This window comes from Pyrgilauda ruficollis, unplaced genomic scaffold, assembly GCF_017590135.1.
Source record: "Pyrgilauda ruficollis isolate IOZ18807 unplaced genomic scaffold, ASM1759013v1 scaffold12, whole genome shotgun sequence".
In the NCBI taxonomy this organism is placed as follows: domain Eukaryota; kingdom Metazoa; phylum Chordata; class Aves; order Passeriformes; family Passeridae; genus Pyrgilauda; species Pyrgilauda ruficollis.
Window position 1 is genome coordinate 3,897,968 of NW_024510321.1, and position 23,593 is coordinate 3,921,560.

At 38.6% G+C, this 23,593-nt stretch overlaps 1 protein-coding gene across 1 annotated transcript in view; it reads right to left on the bottom strand.

Moving 5' to 3' along the window:
- Positions 1-23,593, bottom strand: part of XYLB (xylulokinase) — an 82,052-nt gene that overhangs the window by 46,705 nt on the left and 11,754 nt on the right. The window contains exons 9-15 of the mRNA XM_041488245.1: positions 18,377-18,495; positions 17,160-17,241; positions 16,190-16,230; positions 15,670-15,785; positions 13,524-13,639; positions 11,156-11,229; positions 9,397-9,493 (exon numbers count right to left, since the gene is read on the bottom strand). Coding sequence (XP_041344179.1) covers positions 9,397-9,493; positions 11,156-11,229; positions 13,524-13,639; positions 15,670-15,785; positions 16,190-16,230; positions 17,160-17,241; positions 18,377-18,495 — 645 coding nt within the window. The remainder of the gene's footprint in view (positions 1-9,396; positions 9,494-11,155; positions 11,230-13,523; positions 13,640-15,669; positions 15,786-16,189; positions 16,231-17,159; positions 17,242-18,376; positions 18,496-23,593) is intronic.

The window sequence follows — 23,593 nt, forward strand, 5'->3', positions numbered from 1 at the left end:
AGGTACACACCATCCCTTAGATCACTTTTTTCATAATTTCGTGGCATTGCTCCAAAGCATCAGACGCACATGATTATTAAAGGAGTTATTACTTGCAGTTTACTTATAAACAGAGTTCCACATTTTCCAACAGATATGCCAGCAATTTCTTATTCCAGTGTGTCATACTTAAAAACAATGGTTTCAGATGTTCACCTCCATTTCAGTGGGTAGCAAGCTTTTGTGTTCACAAAATTAAGTGCCCCATATGAGCTTTGTATCACTTTCTCTGCAGTAAAACTGTTCATTTGCAGGTAACCTTAAATCATTTAACTAGAAGTGCTCTTAATTTGAAGAGATTAGTCAAGCAGCTCTTCACTCGTACATTTGTATTGCCATTATAATTAGAACTACTTCAAAATAACAAAAAGTTCATTTTTGACCAGAATAAACACAGGAAAAAAAAAATATCAAGAGCATCTTAAGTGAAGAGAATAGATGCTTTTGAAAATATCCTTCAAAATCCCTCAGGCTCTGTGACCAGTGACCACCTTCATTCCAATGCTATTCACAGGGCTGCTGCCACACAGGATAAAATATACAACATTTCTGTATGTTTTAAGCTTCCCACCAAGAAAATGGCTATGTGCAGATAAATTCTGACATCTCCCCTGCTCAGTAACAGATGCTGGCAATGGGGAGGGAAGGAGCTGTGTGTCCACTCCTGGAAACACAAAGAAGGGATGCACTGAAATGGAGACCCAGGGACAAAGATACATCCAAGGTACCAAGCCCTCTACCAACAAAGCCCGTTGTTAAAATGCAACAAAAGTGATACCAAGCTGTTGAAAATAAGATATAAGAGCACCCTGAGGTGTTCTTATGATGGAGTTCTAAATGATGGAGTGCCTTGGCAAGATAGACAAGCACGCTGAAACTTTGGCTACCAACTTTAGAAACTGAACGTGTTCATGAGTCAGTTCATTTGTAAGTGTTACTGCAAAAGTGGGAATGGAAAAGATTTATATTTGAGAAAGATGCAGCTGATTTCTACAACCAGGAGCTAATTGAACTTTCATCCACCAGAACTTCTGAAAATGTTTAATAAATATGCATTTCAGAAGAATCCATGGAAATAGGCACAATCAGAGGTGAAGCATGAGGTGCTAAGCCACAGTTTAGGAACATTTCAGATAAATATTGACAAGTGAAATTATCTGCAGTAGAGGTATTCTCTAAAGAACTAATTCACTTTGAGACACTATGAAAAATAAAACCATTACAAACCTACCCTTTGCTTGTATGTATATTCATACTTCTATTTTTAATTTCAAATTTCCAGCTTTCAGAGATTTCTTGACATTTCTTATTAATCTTCAGATATTGTCAAATGGAACACAAATACTTTAAAACCAACAGAAGTGGTGGAGAAGTGGCCATTTTTAAACTCACTTTCTACTTGTGTAGTAATTGATGTACAATGCTCAGCAGGTACTCCTGAGTTTAGTTTTACTTTGTCTGATGCTGTACAATCACTCTAACTGCAGTCAGAAAAAGACAATTTCAGATTCAAGCAAACTTTCTTTGTGTCCTTTTATCCATTCTTTGGATTTTCCAGCTAGGAAAGTTACAGCACTGACAAGCTGGAGGTCACTGCAAGACACTGTCAAGTCCAGCCTTTTGAACATCAAAGAGAAAAGTTCTATCACTGTCCAGAAGCTGGGATCAGGAATTTCACACCATCAAGGGATGCTCTAATCTCACTCTTCCACACACCCAGTTTTCTCCCTTGGGTTGGCCCTGTCACAGATCCCAAATGCCAGCCTCCAAGTGCAAAGGTAACACATTTCTGTTCTTACCTCAGAGAGAGAATTGGAGAAGTACACACTGCGCTTGATGTTGTTTTTCATTAACTTTCCACCTTTTGCCACTTTTTACACTTGGACTAAACTGAGGTTGGGAAAACCTTGGGGCTGAGACCTGTCATTTTACACATCCCACACACACCTGTGCTAGTGCATAAGTTAGACACACCACATACAGGTTAAATAACATTATTGTTTAAAGAATACTCTTCATGTGTGTTCTTGAAAACCACAGACCAGAAATAATAAAAAAAAGTTGCCCAAATTAATTCCTCATGTCTGAAGAGAATTGAAGTTATGCAAGTAGAAAGCAAAATAACTCTTGTCCACAATTGTGTGAACTGTACTTGGGTCTTACTTAAACAAGAAATGTGGGAGCTGGTTGGCTATTTTTTTTTTCTTGAGATAATCTGGGTAAGCACTGAGTAGCTGTCCTCTGGAAATCAAATCTGGATAGAAACAAAGCTTTAGATATCCAAAATTGTTTTTGAAATTTAGGCAGTAATGTCTTTTTAAGTAAGGGAAAATTGCCTTGCCTAATTTCATGCAGCAATCACAGCTAAAAATCAGTGTATATGCAAGCAAATAGAGGAAGCAGGGAAAGAATGGCTTGTCTAGTAGGAATCCCTGTTAACACTGAAAACTTCAGTTGTAGGTTGATGCAGCTGAAAACATTGAGATACTCAATGCCCAGGAGTGATGCATAACCTGAGAGGTGTAAAAGAAGATGAATAACCTTAAACCAGAAAAAAAAAAAAAAAAAGAAAAGGAAAAACAGCTGGAAGGACTAGGAAAGTCTTGGGAGAGCTGATTAGAGTTCACTAACAGGACTGTCACATTTGAGCAACGAAAAATGAAAATACAGGAACACACCAGGAGAAATATTTTAAAGTAATAAATATGTAGCATTTCACTAAGTGTCAACTACAGTAAATGTAGTATTTTACAAGCAGAATGATTATGAAAACAGGGCTTAATTTACAGTGATACCAGAAGCTGCTATGGGGATAAATGATTACTACACAGCAATGTTATATAGCTGTGAATCAGATTAACTTCTTTTTCCTACATATTCCCATGTGTCTGTGGTGGAATGGACAACTCTCACCTTTTAAACTCACTCTTCTGTAACATAAATGATCTCTTTAGACCAGTACACCTACTTTTAGGGGGGGAAAAAAAATCTTGTTCTTAAAACTGCCAGTGCTAAAGAATTCACTACACCACTGTCAATTGCTGCAGTTTGATTTCAGTTTCTGTTAAAAATCTGCACCTTCCTTGTCATTTGAGGTTTGCCTGCTTTCAGCTTCCAGTTATTGAACCATAATGTTTCTGTCTGTAAGGCCCAAGAGTCCTATACTATCAAGTTTCCTTTCCCCAAGAAGGTAGTTATAGACTGCAGTCATGTCATTCCCTTGCTAATCTAATTGGACTTAAAACTGTAGATCAGTCTCAAAAAACAAGCAATAAAAGGAGATTTAGTAGATAACCCAGCTGATCTCCAGGTCCCCAGCTTCCAGAGATCCACAAAGCTCTAACAAACCCAGAAAACTGACAGCTTGACTATTTTTCTGAGTACTGCCTGAACAGTACATCCACTGACAGAGCCATAAACAATCTCTCCTAACATCAGGGCACAGGAATTGAACCATTTACATACTTGGTCTTTTGCTGACCAAACATTAAAAGCAATTGTTCAAAGAATGACAACATTTTATCATTGTGTCAGAAAAGAAAGACAGATAGTACCCTTTCCAATCTTTTTATTAACTCTTCAGATTTTTTGTCTTCATTGTGTTTCCTGTATATGTATGACAACAATAAAGCAAAATACAAGCAAGACAATAGCCACTGCATGAAAAATTCTAGAGCACGTAAGCAGCTTCCTTATAGCACATGAGGTCATTTCCTTCAGAGACATTTTATCTAACACTTTAAAAATTAGTTAAACTAATACTTTACTCTCCTGAGCCAAGTAATAATAAAAAGCCATTTTTTTGTGAAATACTTGGTCAGGGAATTGGTAATGAGCTAACCAACCTTTCCAGATCACTGGCTTAAAACCAAGCCTTGCTTGATCATGCCTTGAAGGCTCAGCTACGTGATAAAAGTCTGATGTTCTGTGAAAAATAAAAGTGGATAGAGTCAAGTTCTTGGCAAGCTATTGCCCATCTCAAACTGGCACTCTTATCAGGCAGAAGTTTCATCAGAAAATACAAATATCCTCTGCAGCAGAATGACTGGCTTATCTGGGAGGAAGATCCTGCCTCTGATGAATTTCAAAGTACTTTTTGAGCCAACTCTCCTCCCTCAAAAATATAGGTTTAAGATGTAAAGGCAAGGCATTTCTGTTTGTACTGCATGCCAAGCAGCACACTCTGCCCCATCCCTGTTCCACATTTGATCTGGCTGTTGCTGCTATTCACTATTGTTCCAAAAAGAATACTTCAACCTGTCACTGTCCTCTAATAATTTTAAACTGTTTTCACAAGCTTGCTGAAGCAAAAGGCCCCTAACAAAGCCAGCACCCTCACTGCTGAAACACCATCAGCACTCTCAGCAGCAAACAGCAAGAGACAAGCACGAAGCCAACACAACATTTTAGTATTGATTTCTCTAAGAAATTTAAATCCCACAGGGCATAAACATCAATTTAATCTGTATGCAACTACAAAATGGCCTCACTCCCAGTGTTCCTTATTTCAGCCAAAACACTGCTACAACTGGAGTAAACACACACTCAGCAGTGCAGGCAAAGGCTGACAGAACAAGTATCCCCACACTCCCAATAATTCACAGGAGTTTTGGAGAGCACAGTCACAAATGGCAGACAGTCAAGGACAAACACCAACAGGAAAATCTGTCTCACAGCCAGACACAAGGCATCCCTGAAGCACCCCAAGGACCAGTGGAATCCTGCCTTGCTAAGAAGGAGAGCCACTTCACCCTGCAATCCAACACTTTGCTGTGGAGTGACAGCCTCAGGTCTCACCTTTGGGTTTCTGTGCCTCCACGTGACAACAGGAACAATGAAAAAATTGCTCCACATTGTTCTAAGTGATAGTTTGGAACAAGGGAAGTGGTGGAGTCACTGTCCCTGGAAGCACTCTAAAAGCATTTCATGAGATGTCTTAGTGGGCATGGTGGTGTTAGGTCAAATGTTGGATGTGATGATCTTGGAGGACTTTTCCAACCTCAATGATTCCTTCATTCTATTTTCTGAGCATCCCTGATTCCATCAGACTGCCTTCCCTGCAGGAAAAAAGCCATTTTTAGCACATTACTGCTACCTCCAGCCTGCTGAGAAGAGCATCAGAAGAAAACACCACCAGAAGAAAAATAAAATTCGTCACTTTGGAGTTTGCCCTCATGTAATCTTAAACTGAGCTCTTCAGAAATGTAAGTCCCCCCTCTAATCCCTGAGAAATCAGGCCCAGCATGCTCTGACATTCCTCTTTTTCTTCTTAGCACTGCAGGGCTGCTATTTTTTTTCAAGAATGCACCCCATTGAAAAAGATCATTCTTACAGCTGTCCAAAGCCCCAGGCATGTCAGTGTCACCCAACCAGCACTTGAGCACCAATACAGTCTCTAGAATTCAAGGCACCAACCTCATTTGTGAGTGATGGATTTATGCAAGAAACTATAAATTACACAATAATCACACACACAGGGTTTTATGGACACAGCCTGCACACATAAAATGTGACACCTTCTACCCCACCTGCCCCTGCTGAGGACAGTTAGGTGGCAGAATCAGATTCCTAAAGGTATAAAGGTGACAAAACAGCACATTGGGCAATTGGAGTATTATGGACTCACTGATAGGCACAAAAACATGAAGACAGAGAGCCCTGTCCAAAGACAACAGCTTCAACACAGACCCCACCCCAGATAATCAGCCTTGCTACATGGCAGGATTTATTAATTGCTGCTGCAGTCCTACAAAAGCTGACTTAACACAACTCTAGCACACTCCTGATCCAACATGGGTTGACTCAGGGCTCAGATTACCATTGTCATGAAGGTTCCTACACTCGAGCAGAATGTAATTTAAATATCTATTGACTACATGTGTGATCAGCACAGAGCCTTTACCTGTGTGCTGTTTTCCTTCAGCATGTGTAACATACATCATGGCATATTTACTTCACCTATCAGTAAGGTGGGGGGATGGATTTTGCTCCCAAAATTATTCAATTTCGTGGGTTTTCACCAGGACAGATTCACTAGGTCCAAGCAAGGACCATGGCAACATTCTCCAGCCAGTGTCAATTTTAGGGTGAACTTTAGGATTGCTCGGTCAGAAATAGAAGCAACTCTGAGGAGGTCATCAAGATTATTGAAGTATATACTGGCAGATCAGTCTGTACCACTGACAGCTTTACAGCTGCTGTGATCACCTGTGCCACTGAGCTGCAGACACTGTCATTTCTCCACAAAGTTACCATGGTTTTCACTTCAGAGGGTCCCCTAACCATGCAGCAAGAATGGCTCTAAGTCCAGCCTCTGAACTGCAGTTTTAAGCTTGGCTTTCCAAGGGGGATGGCTGCAAGCAGTAAAAGGAAGTGAAAAAATAGAAGGTGTTTATGATACAATCAAAATTCAGGAAAATAAAGGCAGAACAGCAAACCCTCACCTTATCTTTGTGAATCTCTGAATGGGAGGATGTAAACAACAGGGACAGACCAAACTTCACTTGTTTGTTTCTAGATTCAACACTCAGTCCACCCCTTAAGCACATAAGCAAAACAGGATACAGGGTGTTACTGAATGATTTCCTCTGAAACCTGATTGAGAAAGATTAGAGCAATTAGAACAGAGTGACACACACTTTGAAAGCCTTTAAATCACAATTAATATAAGGTTTAACCTTTCTCCTAAGGATCATCTGGTGACTGTGTGCCATTTTCAGAACAAGGCTGACACGTCCCAGCCTCGGAGACAAAATTCATGAGACAGAATCCCCTGCCCTCTACTGGCACCAAAGCTGCACTGAAATCTGAGCTCATCACAGGCAGCATAAACAGCGCCTGAGGAGCTGTTTTAAGGGGTATTTTAAACTATTATTTGTCATTTATATCTGATTTATAACGTGCTGGACACATCCAACTGGGAACAAGAGCTCACGTATAAAAAGCTCTTTCGGCATCATTGCACTCCTTCCCACAGCACCAGCCAGACTGAGGAGTCAAAATACTGCTCCTTGCAAGATAATATATTCATTAACTGGAAGCTAATTCTAAGGGATTATCTAATGTTTGTCATGTTCACAGTGCATAACCAAGAACTCTATATGGCACGTTTTTATTTGTTTGTTTTTACAAAATTCTCTCTCACGTACGCTGCTGCTTTTATGATTACAGCCATGCAAACTGCATTTGGCCCAAGAACAGAGAAGCAGGCTCAGAGCTGCCAAAATCATTTTCCAGCACCTTGGTGCCAGAGCTAGGGAAATTCTTAGCCAGGTTTCTGACTCATATGCACCACTGTGACAGCACCACACAAACCTCAGGGCACCCCAGCAAGGCATTTGTTGTGGCTGACCATGCCACCACACACATTTCTGTCACACATTGATTTAATGGGTGTCATCATAGAACCTTCCAGAGCTTGTGAGCACTTCTTGCTGTATTCTCCCATCAGTGCAAACAACAGCAACAACAACAACAAAAAAAAAATAAAAAAAAGCCAAGATTTACCCTGCTGCGATTATATTTCTGAATGTAAATCAGCTTGATTCCTGGAAATATCAAAGTAAATCCCCCATGTAGGCAAGGCCTAAAAGGAATTGCATAAACACAAGGGTCCCGACTGCATATTTAATCCAAAAAATAAATAAGCTTTTAAATCACATTAAAAGGAAAGAAAAAAAAATAAAAAAGCAGCCTGAAAACCAGTAGCTATTAAACAAGAGAAAGTCTGGCAATGCTGGAGTAATTCCCACAATGCTCATCCTTACCCTGAAACACATTGAGAACACACCCTGTTTTCAGAGCTGTCACAAAACAAATGCAGATGTGAGCCTGCCATCACTACACAAACAACAGAGTATGACATTTAAATAATACCACTAAGGAGAAGTGGGAGATGCACACAGCCTACACTATGTACAGCAGTTCTTTTTTAAAGCAACTCATCTGTTAAGTTACCAAATAGCTAAAAGGCCCTAGGGATGCAACAAAACAAAAGTATCTAATATTCCAAAGAATCCATAGGAATATAATCCAATCACACCTGTCTCCTTTTCATTGTAGGCATCTACAGCATTAAAAAAAATACTAATGAAGAATTCTTAAAGCTTATTAAGCCACATTCTAAAACTATTTGGATTTTTGGCTGTCCTACTCAGCCTAAATGTATTTACAGATAATTTATCCCCATTTGTTCCTGTGTCAGGGTTGTCTGGTATCTCAAATAGTTCTTCTCACACTCTGGTGCTTGTCTAACCCCTGACATTTACAGACTGCAAAACTATCGTCAGCCATGAGCTTTCTAGGCTATATAAGCCAAGATTTTGGTGCAGCAGAATCTAAGAATGAAAGATAAACAGGTATTTTAAACACAGTCTATTTGAAACTCTGCCTGTCTCCATAAATAATCTCCACAAATAAATACAGTTTCAACTATATAAGAAAATATATAACACAAAAACCTTTACAGCGTAAATTTATGAGGTGGTGCTGTCAAGCCTTGTGATTTGTTCCAGTATTTCTGCATTTTCTCAACTTTCAGCTCCTGGAGTTCTCTCTTAAAAATAAACAATAAGAATATTCTGTCCTTCATGATTATTGATAAAAGCCTGGGGGTAGGAGTCAAGCAATGACTTGTGAAGAAGGAGGTCAGGATGTAAATAAAAATACTATGATTTTTAAAAAGAAAATATTTATTAAAAATCATCCAGATGAGTTAATTCAGCATGTTTAAGATACCACTGGCTGACACACAGTCAGAAAACATCAATAAAAATCTTACAGGCTTGCCTGTATTATTTTTGTAGAATTGTACATCTAGTAATGATCTGAACCCACTTCTCTAGGTAAAGTACTGGCTGACTTTGCTGTTCCAATGTGCTAAAAGCTATTCATACCATAAATTCTAGGAAGCTGGACCTCTGGCTTTCTAAATCACAAGACAGGGAAAGGGCTTCTGCCTTATTAACAGAAAACTGAGGTAAAGAGGTGTGTGACCAGCTTATGGCAGTTCCAAGAACTGAACATAGATTTCAGATTTTCTGAGTTAGTCTTGTGCTTCAGGCAGAAGGCTGGTCTCCTTTTCACTTAACAAGCTAAGGCCAAACTCTTATTTAAAAATGGACAATGCAGCTCAGAAACAATGAAACAGCAAGAATGCTTGAAAAAGAAGTCTTCCTGAAGTTAAACTGCCTTGGTCCTTTTAATGTTAACACCTGCAAAAACTTGCACCCAACACACCATCAACAATTTTTCTGAGAGACCAAATTCAGAATTCATAGCAGTTTCTGTAGGACAGGAGTCACAGCACTGACATTACTGCCTTTGGCCTCCAGTGCTGTTAGTTCTCATCATACTTACAGACTTTATATCCCAGCTTTTCAGCATGAATCCTCTTGGCCATGAACTGCCCTTCAATCAGTGCTCGTATTTCTACTTCCTTTGGAAACCTTGGAACCTGTACCAAAGAGGGAATGAATTAACAACTCCTCCCCCAGCACACACTGCCCAGCTGCAGAGTGGTTAAAAACACAAGACAGGTTTATAGTTGATTATCTTTGCCTTCACCCTGAGGTCTGCTCCCAGTTCTTCTCTCATGCACACAAGATGGACCTGAAGATCTTGACAGAGAACACAGCCCAGATCCTCAATGCTGTTGGCAAATACATCAAACTTGAAGTTGATGCACAATGGGAAGATGTTTAGGACAAGTGGTAAACAGTTCCCTAAGCATTTCCCATCAGCAAGAGCTGCTTAGGCATCAATATCTCAAAAACATAAAATTAAAGCAATTATATAATATAAAATTATATCAAATTCAGATGAATTAAGCAATGTCACAAAAATCTAAATCTCTTTCTGTCTGCACAAAAGTGAAACTTGTTACTATAGGACACAAAACAACACTACGTGGATTTGCTGCTTTTTCTAAGGTAAAAAAGAAGCTTTTTATTTTCTGATTCTAACATTTATAGAGTTCTAAAAGTGACAGCGGATTGGAGGGTGACAGTGCCACCTCTCCAATGACACTGGACAAACCAACAGTCTATCAAATTTCTCCTCCTCCATAAAAGAATGCAAAACAATAAGTTATTTGCATAAAGTGTGTGAGAAAGTACATTACAAGAATGTAAACATCAGAAGGTTTAGACAAACTTTAAAAATCAGGGCGACAAAAACCATATAATCTTTTAATTCATTTGTTTTGTTTCTATCTACAACATTTTTCTGTCCTTTCCTCAATGAGGCAACAGAAGCAGGAGACTATGGAACTGCACACAAATAGAGGGAATCCTTCACATGAAGTTGAGTTTCTCCACACACTGCAGTAAGTGCCTACATTTGTGTAACAGCCAGAAGTGATTAAGCATTCATTTAACAGCCAACACTTAAGAGAGTAGAGCTGCACTGCAAACAGCAGATAGCATCAATCTCTGTTCACCCACGAGGTCTAATCGACTGGGAGTCATGATTGATCAAAGACACCTCCTGAGTTTCAGTACCACCCAGAAAGCCAGGCATTTAAACAACAGCCATTCCTCAAAAAAAAATAAAAAATAAAAATAAAAATAAAAAGGAAAAATATACAAAGAGCTTCCCATAACTTAATTTCTATTTCATTCCACTTGGACTTGAGCCTGTGCTTACTTAAATGCCACTATGTGGCTTGTAGGTTACTCCAAGTCACGCAGGACAGCAAAAATGAGGTCTTTAAGTTCACACATATATAGACAAAATATTACAGCCCAAAGTTTCAACACACCCTTATCTGTGTGTGTCTAAAACTTAAAAAACAAGGACTAAGTCATGTACAAGTTCTCAGTAAGCTTATAGTTAATCCTGTCTCAAAGACAGTGTTGGTTTCAGTAAATCCACATTTTCCAATAAAGAAAGTATATCATTAAAAAATACCATATAAGTTCTAGTTCAGACCTTGCTCTGTAAATGCTCTCAAGCTACAGACCAAATACTTCCTTATGAAATTCATTCCAGGGACTTGCATCAATAAATGGAACTGGACAGCAAGTATTTCAGAAAGAAAAAAAATCTATAATGGCAAAGATTTGAAGCCTTGACATCACTCCTTCACAGTTTGAGATATTAACCAGATTATTACTACCTTTTGGTTGTCTCTGTTGAATCTGTGAATCCCAACTGCTTCAGGAGTAATTTCCATCACATCAAAGTAGAAACCTGCATCAAGGAACATTAAAGAGTGTCATGTTTGCTCCCAGGTCCAAAGCTGGAATCTTATTTCTGCACACAGCTAAAATTATAATAGATGTTTATCATGTATAAACCACACTGCCTGTTTCTTTACTAATTTCAGTCCACACATCAACTTCTTAGCAATGTTCTGAGCCATGTGGTGGGATTCTTGGGGCTCTCCTGTGCAGTGCCAGGGGTTGGACTTTAATGATCCCAGTCCCAGTTGGACTTTAATGACCCCTTCCACCTCAGGATATTCTATAATTCTATGATTCTCTCAGTTTACAAAGTGTGGATATTAAACATTCCAAACAATGTAATAAACTCCAAGCCCACAAGAGAGGATACATGCACCACAATGCACACATTTGCAAGTAACACAGCTAATACATAACACATACTAGAAATAGTTTGACTAGGCTACATGCAAGGGTGAAAGGAGAAAAAAAACCAAAAAACCACAGAAAAAATGGGAAGTTGGTAAGAAGAGTACAGGAATATTGGAACATTTCATACCCTGGATTAGATTTCATGAGCTTATTAGGGAACATCAGATATTTTAAGTCACGAAGCAGAGCTGGCCCCTGAATAGTTTTGATGAGATCTGAGGAAATGCTGTAATGCTTTGTAGACAGCTAAACAAAGATTTCTTTGGGTTGGTCAGAAAAGATATTCAAGAAAGGAGACCAGAAAAAAAAATGAGGACAGAAAAACTGAACAGAATAGCTAAGAAACTAAGGAGAGTTTCTGAGGTTCTAACCTTGGGACAAAACTGTGCTGTCCTAGCAGACCTGTGATTACTGGCAAAATAAAACCCAAAATAATACTGTGCTTCAGCACACATAACCTTTCTGGTTAAACATTCTGCAAAGCTGCCAGTAAGCAACTCTGTGTGCCACAGATCTGCAGGGGAAGCACATCCCAACATTCCAATCCTGACCTCCAAACCTCTGCAGAGGCACCTCCCCACACAACAGGGAGCACAGGGAACAAGGAATAAAAGGGGGGTATTTAACCAGCTATGCCTTTGCTTTGCTCCCCCCAGGCACTCACATTAAGGAGATTACTGCATTTGTTACAGATATACCCAGAGGTTATTCTAGTACATAGGTTATTGAGGATGGCTTCCATGAAACACCCATTTTACAGTGAGATATTCAAGTGAATATACTATAACACAGATTCTAAAACTTTAAGGCACTGTCCTGGTTCAGTAACAATATTTTCATCAACTTCCATTTTTTTTAATATTGTCTAAACTGGCTGACTTTGGGGTTTTAGAATAATTTCTTCCCATTTTCTAAAACACTAGAATTGATTTGTCTTCTAATGAAAAGAGATTCCTGGTCATTTTAATACCCCACAGAGAGCAGATTTGACAGACAACATAACAGAGCTTCTAAAAATGAAAAATCTAATCTCACAGTGTCAAGAGGTTCTGTCTTAAATTCACTTTGCTAAGGAGTGAAGCCTTCTACAGCTTAAATATCTACATTTAAAAACTTTGCTGCCTATAATTTTTACATTAATTTTACCTATATCAATTCACACCTGAGGTGATGGTGATGATTTCATACCCTGCTCTGCAATGGGTCCATTTTAATCTTGATTTGACATGTGCTCACTTTTCAACAGCTTATTTCAGAGCTACATATTAGACTTGTAAAATGTTAAACTGTGGGAGAGAAAATAATGAAAATCTTCAAATCCATGAGTTTAATAGTATTTTTAAAATATTTCCATCATCAGAGTTTTGTTACATTCCATTCACCAACCATAACATGGGTGAAAAAACAGGGATGAAATGATTCTGTGACACACACTAGGGAAAATGCAGGAAATCTGGGCATCCCTTGATATCATTGCTTTGTACACATGCATGAACAAGATTCCAGAGTAATGACTGAAAAAGAAATAATATGGAGGTACTTAATTAACTTGGTTTGAGTCTTCAGAAAAAGAAATAAACTTTAATGAAAACCTCCTTCAGAAATTACTAGTTTTAAACATTCTACAGCTAAGATGTTACTAACACCCTTCCAAATGCCAAAGGAGATCCATAAATATAATTTTCTTAGTCAGTGAATATTGAAGGAAAACACTGTGATGACACTTAGGCTGTCAACAGAGCATTTCCAAGTACACATCAGGAATTTCTCTTGCTCTAGTTAACTTAATTCTTGACCTTTATGATGATCCAATTAAAAAAGAGATACAACACCTACTGCAGTATGTGTCCAAGCAAACCCTCAAAGTGCCAGCCCTGCTGAGGCTCATACCCAAGTTTCCACTGTTTCCAGCAACAGTTGAGGATAAGGCTTTGGAGAATTCATCCCAGGAGCCTGAAGCACAGTCATCTCTGATCCTCTCTCTCATCAGAGAACCATTCTTAAAACTGAAACACACAAACACGCCATATACATTTTTCCAAAACATTTAGCTCTAAATTTTTTAAAAAATTTAAAAGATTTTGTTCCTTTACTTGGCATGGTTGTCTAGTTTATCAGCTGAATTAAAGCTGGGCAAGTTAAAAGATATAAACACTTCATTACGGAAAGAGATAGAAAAGGAAGAGCAAGATAAGAGAAAACAACTTTTACAGGAGGTGCTGGGGAACAGTGCAGAATTGGGAATATGCATTTCTCCAGTGAGTCAGGTCAGATCCATGGCAGGCCATGCCAAACCCAGGCTAGCTCTGCACAGCTGAGACATCTCCTCAGAGAGGTGCCCTGCCACCCCTCACTCTGAGATGACTCTGCAAGGAGCAGCAGGAGTGTCCCACCTTGTATTTATGATTTCAGGAACATGGTACCTGTGTGGAACCATCTTGGGCCCAACAAGAATTATGGTGAGCTCTGTGCCAGGATCTGGCAAAGGCAAGCACCACAGCCAGTTAGCAAAACATGCAGAAAAATATGCATCTCTCCATTTTTTATGGTCTTTGCACACTTCATGCTGTCACCTTCCTTTTGAATATCACACTCCTGCAAAATACTGCAGCACTGGACTTGTATCCAGGGGAAAGCAGTTTGAACACCCTCCAGCACAGAGTTATCAGAGCAGCTCAGCAGAAGAGGCACAGAAATATCAAAAATGAGGGCAAGGAAATCATTGAACTTGCTCAGTAGCACCAGCTGAAGCTATTTGAGTTTTCTATACAACTACCCTGTCTGGTAGCTCAGGCATTCATTTTCTACTGAGAGTCCCCTATTAACTCTAATATTCTAGAAATAAAGAGCCTTGGTGCCAAAGGGGCAGGGTCAGCTCAAAAATGACTACACAGAAGGAGCAGGAAGAATTAACTCAGCACTGCCAAGGCCACCACCAAACTGCATGTTAAGCTGCAGTGAAAGAATAGCAGTGTAACATTTATTCAGAAAAATGCCTCAGTATCTGCTTTTCTATTATGAACAGGTTGTTTATATAGCTCTTTTACACAGCAAAAGCAAAGAAAACATTGGGTGAAAGAAAAACTCAAATGTAAATTAAAAACAGAGCAAACAAACAAAAAAACCAAACAAAACAAAACATAACAAACAAAACCTGCTGGGAAATCACAAAACAAAACTCAGTAACTTCCAACTGACATGTTGGTTTTGAACTCGACTTCATGAACACTGTTCCCACTGTCATCTACTTCTGTGCAGGTGGGATTCAACACTGTAGCTCCGGGGCAGACTTGAGCTTTGCTGAAGTTCTAAGTTTCAAGCATCTACAATCCAGGGCATTTAGACACAAAATTTATCTGTATATTACTTGCAAACACTTGCCAAAACACTATGACCTGGATTGGAAATTTTAATCCAGAATACAGTGGTTCAGTGAGGGCAAACACAGCTCCAGTCCACCTCCTTGGCTGGCAAGGGGCCAAACAACTCCCAGATCACAGCAGCCAAAAGCTACCATGAGGATCATTTTCTCAGCTGGGTTTCTTGAGATCTCAATATTTTCCTCAAGCACAGCCCTAATGCATCCCTGAGCAGCACTGGTTATGCTCCTCTCTGGAAAGGGAATCTTCACCTCCTCCATTAAGATCCCGCTGGAGCACTGGAGGAGGGCAGAAGTTGCACAGCCTGGTCAGGCTTCACACATTTCACATTCCATCTCAGCAGATTTGTTCTTCCTGCACATTAAATGCATCACCTGAGATACACAAAGAACTGGCTCTATCCATACACTGGAATAATTTCAGCTTTTTATTGCCATGAGAATTTATCCTCCACAACTCTGCAGTTTCAGTTCCTCAGATTAAACAATAGGAATGCTATAAGGTTGATGGAAATGTTTCAGCAGTAGATTGCCATATACCGTAGAGAATGCTGAATGTTCTATTCATTATCATTTCACAAAAGAAATAAAAAGCACTAACACAGAGAAAGAAATATATGTTATCGATCCCAGATGTAAAAAAATAAATGATATTACCATAAAAGGGCCATATATGTTTGAGAATCAACAGGATTGCAGAGAATATGACCTTCTAAGGCAGGAGTTGGCTCTTGGATCCACAGGAACAATGTGTCACTTGTGCCAAGGCTAATCTGGAGGGGAAAAAAAATAATTGAAGCCTTATCACAATGTGCATGGAAAGCAATACAGAAATTAAATTAAAACCATTTGTTATTGCCACTAATTGTTTTTAAATTACACATTAAGTCAATTGGATTTGTGTTGAAGCTAGCTCTGACTTAGGCTGTCATGCCAGTGAAATACATACTAGATGGAGACTTAGGTTTTAATGTCTGCAGTGTTAGTTAAAAATAGTCACAAGAGTTTACTTAAAATCTTTCAGGCAGCTTACAGATTGATAGAAATAGAACAAGCATGAATCCAATAAGCAGCAAATCAACACCAGCAGGTATATTTAACTGGCAACCTGCAGCTATTTACATTTTAAGTATTTCAAGCATCCAAGGACAGTTTTCAGGAGAGTGTTTTGACTTACTGCAATGTCTCCTTCTTGAAGTCTCATCCCTGCCAGTGATGCTGAAAGCAAAAAGAATACCAGGTACAAAGGCAGTTCTTTGACTTAGTTACAGCCTGTTACCTGAGACATCACAGGACATTACAAACACCCTCCCAAAGTACAATATAAATGGCAATATGCTCCCGGTGGCCTTGGGTTATCCACCATAAAAGATGGGCAAAACTTTTAGGCGAAGGTGTGATTTTTCTTAATAAAATCAAAATGCTCAAGACAAGATGACAGAACAGCATGGTTTTTCTAATGGTTTATGTATTCAGGTTTTTATATACAGTGGACCCTTGATTAACAACACGTTTTAGAGGAGGAACATTCCTACTTCCATGGCATTATTCACATTTTGATTGGACTAAATTGAATTTGGGTCTCTAGAAGAAAAATTGGACTTTTGGGAAATGCAGAGATTCAAACCTTCATAAGCTACAGTAATTTATGTAATTTTCTTTACACTGAAACAGTCTCCAGGATTCAAATAAAACTGGCCCTGGATTAACACCTTCCCTTGTACTGAGATCTATCAGTCTTACAAAAGGTCAGCTCTAAAGCTTAGAGAAAGCCAACAAAGTCCATCTCCATCTTTTTGCTTGAAAAGATACAAAAGCATTTTTAAAATTCATATTCACTAAGCTAAAATGTTAGCAGTTCATAGTAGGGACAGTTTCTCATAACAGAAACTGAAATTATCAAGAGGCAAATGAATTCATCTCTGATTACTTGGCAAAAGAGAATTAATTTGTCATATACAGCCTATCCAAGATATCTCTATCTCAAAAGAATGAGTGATGGAAGGGTGTTGGGAAGAGGAATTAATGCTGATAAAAACAATATTCTGTCATTTTATAGGCAGCATCTGAGAACCAGTGAGATAGATTTAGAATTTCAGTACATACATAATCATATCCACTGAATCTTGCACAGTTAATCATCTCACCTGGATTGTCTCCTGTAAATGCTACTATTTTACAGTCTGGGCTAAACCCATAACGTTGACTATAATATGGAGAAATGGGCCCCTAAGGAAGGAAAGAAAGAGAGGAAAAAAAGCTCAAAAAAATGGAATGCAATCTTGCAATATATGACAATATATTGTTAACATGGAACTGAAAAACCCTAGAGCAGCTACAAGAATAATTTCTGAACATTTAAGGTATAAATGAATATTTTAAAAATTTTTAATGCTCTTTTTTCATTGTAGTTGTTGAGAACCTCACAGGAATACCCTCAGATTAGATTTGGAAGTAGGCTATTAAATAGCAGCATTTTAGCTTTGGGTCTTTCTTCAGTTATTCACATCAAGTACCATAAACACATCTATCTGTTTTGCACATATACATGAATATTAATAGCTAGAAATTAGAAATTCAATGCAAACATAAGAGGAAACACAACATTAATATACATCACAGCATCAAATGCTGGAATACAACCCCTATTATTTTAGAGGTCAAGAACTGTATTCTTTTAAGCCACATTTGATAGCCATTGAGAAAAAAAACAGAAGAAAACTACCCATAAAAAACACAAGGACATCTATAAGGATTTTTAATATGTTCCTCTCCATTACAGATCAGAGTGAATTCAGAGGGCCCAGGTGATGGGTATCTCCACTGCCTCACACGTGCACAGCTAAAGAATAGCTGCTTTTGTGCTGGGTAGCAAGACAAAACTCATTTACTCAGGAGATGTGAGGCTTGATTTGATTTCACCATTATGCTACGTGAACTGAGGAGCTTTAAATATCCCAAATTATTCACAAAGATTACCTCATTAACTCTACAAACAGCTTAAAACAAGATCTCTGTCGAGAAATGCAAATGTAGGGTTCTGTTTCTGCAGCAATAAACACCCGCGCACAGCTCTGCACTGACCAGGTGCGCTGGGGCATGGGAGAGGACCCCAAAAATCCTTATCATCCTTATCATCTTATCAAATTCTTACCAAAAAGTCTCTCACACAGCCCAGGGCATGCAAGAATCCAAGGAGACCAAAGCTATGACGGGTGCCAGTTTCCAAAGATTTGATCAACACCTTCACAACACAGCTGGAAACATTAAAGCAGCAGCATTGCTCACACAAATGCACTCCATGTGACATTAGCAGAACTCCCAGCAAAGTTGCTGCTTACAACTCTTCTGGCCAGGGACATACCAGGACTGAGTGGGATGGTACAGGGCATCCTAGTCTCTCCTCTAATCCAGGGGCACAAGCATCAAGGCAGGGCTTTGACCATGACTTTTCCCAAATCTGCAGCAAGTTCATGCCAGACCCTACAAGACAGATCAAAAGAGGAAGTGCAGAGGATTAAGCAAAGACCAGAAAATTCCAACAACAGAAAATTTACAGATGTATATTTTACACTTAAAGAGAACATTTTCAGCCCTTCTAAGAATAAAGGATACTGATAATTTAACCTCTGGAGAGATTTCACCTGCAAAAGTAGCAGAAAATGCTTCTCTGATGTACAAGGCACTAGGCAATTCAGTTATTCACAAATTATGAGTAAAGACAAGAATATCAATGCCTCCCCATCAACTCCCCTCCAGATCTTCCACCAAGTAACTAAAAATAATGGAACAATGTCCCTTGAAGATGCGTTGTGCTCAGCAGAGACCTAAAAGTGAAGAAATTCCCCCCTAAGTGGGATGGCTTTACATTACTCCTGCCTTCGAGCAGAGTATCCTATAAGCATCTAAACCCACACTGACTAATCTCCCTCCACATCAACATTTCCCTTTTCAATTTTTCAAATAAAGCCTCTAATTTTGAGGATAATTTGGTATCCAGTTTTGAATACCAAAGCCATTATTTCCAAGCATGCTGAGCAGCCCAGTTGAAATCTGCAACACCTGCAAGCGTGCAAACCTCTTAAGGCCAGATTCTGTGAAATTAGGCTGCTAAAAACCTAAATAACTGATTTGGTCACCTGTTTTCTCACCAGAACTATCATTAGATATGAGAAAGGACTTTGCAGTTTTGGTTTGGTTTCTCATTGCTCTTTTCTCACTGCTTTTATTGCTGGTTTAAAAGTTAATTGAAGTTGGTTAGTGGCCAAATCTATATAACATACTGAGCACTCCACACCCCTGGCTTATGATTCTAAGATGCCTTTAATTGCACATTTCATTAGACTTGAAAATCTGTATTTCTGGTTAGTGCTGCTCAGGGACAGAGTAGTCTTATTCTAGATTAATATCAATTTCATTCCAAGGACTGCTTAGCCCTCAATTTATTGATCTCAGAAACACAGCCACATCTTCAGTTAAGCACAGTGGAAAACCTGCTATTTCCTTCTGTTCAATACATTTTTAAGCTTTTCAGACCATAAAGATGGTGAAGTTGATGCCACATGCAGTGCCTGTGGAACAAGACCTTGCTTGCAGTGCTGGGATGCAGAGGAAGAAAAGGATTCAAGCCCCATCCCAGACAGCTCATCACAAGGCTCCAGCAGTGCTTCTGCTCTGAGAAAGAGCCTTCAACACACTCTGCTGCTGGTTACACAAGCACAAGTGAGCCCACACTATCAACTCCTAGCAGACTTTTTCATACAGGCTTAAAAATTGTTTAATAGCATTTATAAAAGGACTTTATACTTATCAGTACAATCCTAAGCACGCCCAGTGTTGTCTGGACCTAGTGCTCCACACGGTGTTGTAAACAGAAAGTGCTGCACACGTGAGCTGAGAGACTGGCATAACCCAAGCCAAACAGCAGGATATTTGGATTATTCTTAATAACATAAAAATAGAATTAATTTTATCCAAATCAATAAATCAATTCCATTTCAGGCAAATTAAACAGATTTAAAATATTTGGCCTATGATGAAACAGCAGGAATTTGACAGAGCATGAAGTGCAACAACCCTCCCACAGGCAAAGGATCCCTTTTCTCCCATCAAAATCACTACTACACACCCAGAAAAGGAAAGATGGCAAGATTTAATCCAGCATATCTCATGTCTCTATGAGAGATCACTCTTAAATCCAGCCATCCCTTCCTTCCCAGGGTAAACTGTGCCCTGACAAGGTAAACTCAGCCCAGAGTCACCACGGGCACTTTTCAGAGGTACAGGGTGTGAGCAGCCATGTGTTCCATGCTCTCGTGCGTAACAGGACTTTCTACAAGGAAATACACAAATCTCTAATTTTTCCTGGAAGAGTCCATGATTTAAAACGCCAAGAACCTCTTCACTAAACTAAAGAAGTGAGGAACAGAATCTTTAAATAAATAGGATTTTTCTACAGAAAGATTAGCTGTTGTTTTCTGCAGGTTTCTGTTTGGGTTTTTTTTAATCCTTCCCAGTCCACATCCCACAAGCCTAGAGAAACATTTCACCAGAATCCTCCAATGCAATTTTACAAGACATTACGGCAGCCTTCAATTTTTCCTGCATAAAACAGAAAAGCCTCTAATCTTTATAACCGAATGTTTACATTATACAGAAACAACACTTCAGTTTATTGACTGGTAGATGCAGCGGCACAAAGACTTTCATATGCCCTGAGAAAAGAGAGGTGAGGCAATTTGCCCCAACCTCAGAAACTCATTTTAAAAATGTGAAACAACTGTTTTAGATGAACTATTAATCTGTTGGGCTGGATTCATCCTGTCCAGCTGTGGGCATGGGAGTCTCAGCGGAAAATAAAAATCAGAGCTGAAAGCTCCTCTGATCATACAAGGAATGATTCACACTGAGCTCCTACCTCTAGCACCTCTGCTCATGTTAAACACCACAAAGTTTAACATACAAAATCAGCAATAATCTGAGGAGTGAGGGGAGAAAACAAGCAAAAATCAAAGGCAGCCCTTTGAGTGATCACCCCATCAGCAGTGAAGGTCAATAGCCAAGGCCACGGCACAGTAAAAACTGAGGAAAGGATCAAAACATGGATGAAGAGATTTCCATATTTCACTGCAAACATCACTGGCTTTTAGCACAGAATGACCAGGAGCACAAGCAGGACTTGCTAATATTTATTACAAATACAGAAGTGCTTGAACACTTGGGGGGAAGGGGGGAATACAAACACTTCCATTACAATGACCCAGCGATGCAGACTAACTGGTTTTATTAATCCACAAAGTAAATATCAATATTTGCATATATTTATAAGCAGTTAAGTGCATCTGTTTCTGCATTACAGCCCTCTGGATTGCCTCTTCAGTGAGCTAAAGCCATGAGAAGTGTAACTGCTGACACCACACAAGCTACAGGAGGAGTAAATTCAGCCCACCACACCCCTTTTGAAAAAGCTTCAGTCCAACACATCCTTTTTTGGTGGAACAAAAAACAAGTATGCTAAGCTACAATTTGCCTAAGGCTCTTAGAAAAGCATTTCAAAGGATAAAGCTTCTCTAGGTCAAGGGCTGAATTGCTGTTCTTTAAGGTGTCTTCTAAAAGAAACAATGCCCCAAGTGTTCAACTTCTTAGGTCCCAGATGTATCTTACTTTTAACATCTTCACAATATAAATAAAAATCATTCTTCATTCCACTAGAAGGTAATTTCATTTTTTTTTAAATCAATCACTCAGGGTGCTCAGCCATTCATAAGTGATTTGAACCTTAAAAGATTGGACCCTTAAGAAGAAAAAGAAAAAATCCTGAAACTGAATAGCACATTTCCCACAATAACCTGCCAATTTGGAGATAAGTTATTGTGTAGAGCTAAACAATTTGACAGGGTCTTTTAAAGATGATATGACCTGAAGTTAAACCTACAGAAATGAAGAATAGGTCTATTATCTGAATATTATTTTGAGAGATGCATTTTAAACTACAATACACAGGTGCTAAGTAAAAGATCAAGTGAATTGCAAGAAATTGTAAGTGACAAGAAAACAACTTTTTCAGCTGCATCCAAATAACTACTGCATCTGCTATACTTATATTTTATTACTGGAATTAGAATTCTCTCTCATTATATTAACAGAAGAAAGGAATGAATGAGGCAAAATATAGCTTACAATGCCAAAAAATCTTTTGTCTTGTAAAGAGAACTGTAACATCCTGCTTAGTTCTCTTATTTCACACCAAGATTTAATAGTCTTACATGCTCTGAACAGCACATAACATTTATTCAGGTTCTGTAAATACCCACAAGTATAACAGAACAGGTTCTCCTGGAGCTGTTTAAAAAATGTGATTCATTTTCTAAGAAAATTTTCCAATTAAGGAAATTTTAATTTTCTTTACTTTAAAATATTTTGTTTTCCGACAATTTTTCATGTTCTGAAATTGCAGAAGCATGGCTTTCCTCTACTTGCTTCCAAGCAGAAAAGGTAAAGTAACATTATCAAAAAATAAAAAAAACAAACCCAAACAGGAGATATTTTTAATCTTTATAGTTTTAAACATTCAAATCAAAATTAGCACTTTATTCTCATTGAAAAATAAAAAATCAGTATGTTTCTTTATCAGAAAAAGCACCTAAAGATCTCACTATCTCTCTTTGAAATACAGTAGGTGGCTGAGCAGCACAACTGCTCAGTATTTGGACCTGCTGAGGAGCAAAGTGCAAATCTCCAAGGAGTTTTTGTTGCCAATAATACACCATATATATATATATAAAACTCAGCTGTGAAATACTTGGCTAAAAGGACAGGACCAGAAAACAGATATAATAATCTCACAAGTTGTATGAAATAAGCATGGATTGCCTTGCCATTTCTGAGGTCTCAAGTATAACTGGAAGGTCTGATAGTAAGTAAGTTGTCCATTAGCTAAAATTGAGGTGTCTTGTCTTTTCTTGTAAGATTTGATGGAATAACAAAGGAGAAAAAACTAATTGGTCTTAACACATGGGTGTCAACATGTCTCTATAATGCAAAAATTCTGTAGAGAGCCTTGTTATCCAACCTTTCAGCTCTGAAATATGTCTTCTCTTAGTTTCAGAGCAGAAATCAGAAATGCATTTTAGAAATAACAGCAGAGCTCCCAGGAAAATGCTTTCCTTTGTAATTGCCATTTTAAATTGCCATTTAAAAGCTGGATAACTGAGATAACACACAACAGAAAAGAGAGACAGTAGTCTTGTCACTTCTTTGTCTTTGTTATGATGAATGGAGAGATATGGAAGATTTCTTTTCTCAGCTGGGTTTAGTACATTTTGCTTTATTTATGCTTTTTTCCCTGGTTCATTTTGAAAATACACTTCTGTTGTAGATCCATACTCCAGTTAAGTGGGGAAGAAATCATCACAATATACAAGTTCACATCCTGTGCAAATCTGAGCTAAACCAGCAAAACCAAAGAACAAATATCAGAATTCTGAAGTTTAGTTTAAGATTCCACAACTTTCTGATGTCTCTAGAAGACCTTTCACCACTCCTTTATACATCAGAAAAAAAAAAAAAGAAAAAGCTATAA